The sequence below is a fragment of the Salvelinus sp. IW2-2015 genome, unplaced genomic scaffold (genome assembly GCF_002910315.2).
Source record: "Salvelinus sp. IW2-2015 unplaced genomic scaffold, ASM291031v2 Un_scaffold2018, whole genome shotgun sequence".
In the NCBI taxonomy this organism is placed as follows: Eukaryota; Metazoa; Chordata; class Actinopteri; order Salmoniformes; family Salmonidae; genus Salvelinus; species Salvelinus sp. IW2-2015.
In genome coordinates, this window is record NW_019943366.1 from 255,235 (window position 1) to 258,509 (window position 3,275).

At 48.6% G+C, this 3,275-nt stretch overlaps 1 protein-coding gene across 1 annotated transcript in view; it reads left to right on the forward strand.

The window, feature by feature from the left end:
• Positions 1 to 1,030, forward strand: part of LOC139024922 (protein 4.1-like) — a 39,503-nt gene extending 38,473 nt beyond the window's left edge. The window contains exon 6 of the mRNA XM_070439908.1: positions 932 to 1,030. Within this exon, the coding sequence (XP_070296009.1) occupies positions 932 to 1,030 (99 nt within the window). The remainder of the gene's footprint in view (positions 1 to 931) is intronic.
• Positions 1,031 to 3,275: the final 2,245 nt, after the last annotated feature.

Sequence of the window (3,275 nt, forward strand, 5' to 3'; positions counted from 1 at the left end):
TCTATCCGCGGTGGCGGCTCTGGCGCTGGACGTGGCCCCCACTCCACCATAGTCAATCCCCGCAGCAGTGGCTTCTTCCGCGGTGTCCTCCCATGAACACTAGTCTTGTTTAGTGTTTTACGTATTGTAGACTCGTCAACAGAGATGTTAGCATGTTCCAGAGATTTCTGTAAGTCTTYAGCTGACACTCTAGGATTCTTCTTAACCTCATTGAGCATTCTGCGCTGTGCTCTYGCAGTCATCTTTGCAGGATGGCCACTCCTATGAAGACTAGCAACAGTGCTGAACTTTCTCCATTTATAGACAATTTGTCTTATCGTAGACTGATGAACATCGAGGCTTTTAGAGATACGTTATAACCCTATCCAGCTTTTTGCAATCAACAATTCTTAATCTTATATCATCTGAGATCTCTTTTGTTCGAGTCATGGTTCACATCAGGCAATGCTTCTTGTGAATAGCAAACTCAAATTTTGTGAGTTTTTTTTATATTAGGGCATGGCAGCTCTAACCAACATCTCCAACCTCGTCTTATTGATTGGACTCCAGGTTAGCTAACTCCTGACTCCAATTAGCTTTTGAAGAAGTCATTAGCCTTGGGGTTCACATACTTTTTCCAACCTACACTGTGAATGTTTAAATTATGTATTCAATATAGACAAGAACAATTGTAATAATTAGTGTTATTAGTTGAATCACACTATGTTTGTCTATTGTTGTGACTTAGATTAAAGATCAGGTCAAATTTGATGACCAATTTATACAGATATCCATGTAATTCCAAAGGATTCACATACTTTTTTCTTGCCACAGTAGATACTGTACATATTAGGCACATCGTTCTTGTATCTGGTGTTTGATGTTCAGTTTTAATTGGAGCAACGTCTGATTCCTTGTTTTGTCTGATGATGTTCCTTCTCATCTTCCACAGACCTGGATGGATTTCACCAAGGAGATCCGCAGGCAGGTTCAAGGTGAGGCTTCTGCTCTGTTCTCATTGTCTAGGGCCTATCTTGTCACCTCTTGCTAAATTCATGGTAATTATACCGTGGGTGCGTTAGTAAATTTCCTCCAGTGTCAGGCAGTGCGCTCTGGGCCTTTCGTAAGTTCAGAGCGTTTCTCTCTCACAGCGCTCAGAGAGTGCACCCTGGGGCGTTCTGATCGCACCCTGGGGCGTTCTGATCGCACCCTGGGGCGTTCTGATCTCACCCTGGGGCGTTCTGATCGGCACCTGGGGGTTTGATCGCCCTGGGGCGTTCTGTGCACCCTGGGGCGTTCTGATCGCACCCTGGGGGCGTTCTGCTCGACCGCTGGGGCGTTCTGATCGACCTGGGGCATTCTGATCTTCCACTCCTGGGGCGTTCTGAATCGCACCCTGGGGCGTTCTGATGCGCACCCTGGGGCGTTCTGATCGCCTTGGGGCGTTCTGATCTCACACTGGGGCGTTCTGATCTCACCCTGGGGGTTCTGATCTCACCTGGGGCGTTTCTGGATCTCACCTGGGCGTTTGATCTCACCTTGGGGCGTTCTTGGATCTCACCTGGGGCGTTCTGATCGCACAACGGAAGTCAAAACGCCACCAGTTAACCGGCTGAAGTTGTGCTGGCTTGCGAAGCTTCTTCCTCGAAGCACACCCGAATGTGAAACGGCTGACACCTTTGACACTCCGTTTCATTTTCTGCTCCACCTACGTAGGTGCAAAGTTAGACAAGATCTGTGGCAGTACGCAACAATCTAGTACAGGTGAGACGAAAATAGCGTAGTCATTCATTACTAGGGGGGTTATTCATTAGTGCACCCTGTGGTAAACGTTTTGGAACTAAAATGAGCGTTCTTATTGGACAAGTTCAATGTTAGTCCCTAACAGTCAGTTTGTTTCCGTGGGTGCCTATTGAATCGACCCAGGTTTTTTTAAATATGGCTGTGCATGTTTTTTATTTTTATTTTTTTAAAATTTAATTTAATCGCCCTTTTCTTCCCCAATTTTCGTGGTATCCATCGCTAGTAAATTACTAATCTTGTTCATTCGCTACAACTCGGCCCCCCCCGTAACGGGTCGGGAGAATGACGAAGGTCGAAGCATGCGTGCTCCGAAAGCACACCCAACCAAGCCGCATTGTTTAACACAGCGCGCCTCACGGAAGCAGCCCGCACCATGTGTCGGAGGAAACACTGTGGCCCTGGCCCCTTGGTTAGCGGCACTGGCGCCGGCCCGCCACAGGAGTCGCTGAAGCGCGATGAACAAGGATATCCCTACGGCCAAACCTCCCTAACCCGAACGACGCTAGACCAATTGTGCGTCGCCCACGGACATCCCGGTCCGGCGGCCGGCTGGCGACAGAGCTGGGGCGAACCCAGAGACTCTGGTGGCGCAGCTAGCACTGCGATGCGTGCCAGACCATGCGCACCGGGAGGCCGCTGTGCATGTTTTACAAGTAGGCAATGTCTACGTGATGTGAGTGTGTTTTGGAATGACAAGATTTTTCCCCTTCAGGCAGCATTATGACTTCACCTTCAATGGTGAAGTTCTATCCACCTGAACCCAGCCCAGCTTTCTGAAGACATCAACTGTAACTCATACCTGTTCCTCTGTCAAGGTTTTCTCTCTGCTAGTCTGCTCTGTTCTCTGTCTCTGCTAGTCTGCTCTCTGTCTCTGCTAATCTGCTCTTTGTTCTGCTGTCTTGCTCTCTGTCTCTGCTAGTTTTTTCTCTTGTGCTAGTCTTCTTTGTCTCTGCTGTCTTCTCTCTGTCTCTGCAGTCTTCTCTCTCTCTGCTAGTTCTCTGTACTACTGCTAGTCTGCTCTCTGTCTCTGCTTAGTCTGCTCTCTGTCCCCTCTGCTAGTCTTCTCTCTGTCTCTGCTAGTCTTTCTCTGTCTCTGCTAGTCTTCTCTCTGTCTCGTAGTCTGCTCTCTGTCTGCTGCTCTCTGTCATTCTCTTCTGTCTCTGCTAGTTGTTCTTCTGTCTCTGCTTAGTCTGCTCTCTGTCTCTGATAGTCTGCTCTCTGTCTCTGCTCTCTGTCTTCTCTCTGTCTCTCTGTAGTCTGTTCTCTGTCTCTGCTCTCTGTCTTCTCTCTGTGCTCTGCTAGTCCTGCTCTCGGCCTTGCTAGTTTCTCTCTGTCCTTGCTAGTCCTGCTCTCTGTCTCTGTAGTCTTCTCTCTGTGCTCTGCTAGTTCTGCTCCTGCTTGTCTGCTGTTCTGCTAGTCTTGCTCTCTGTCCTCTGCTAGTCTTCTGCTTTGTCTCTGCTAGTTGCTGCTCTCGTGTCTTGCTAGTTATCTCT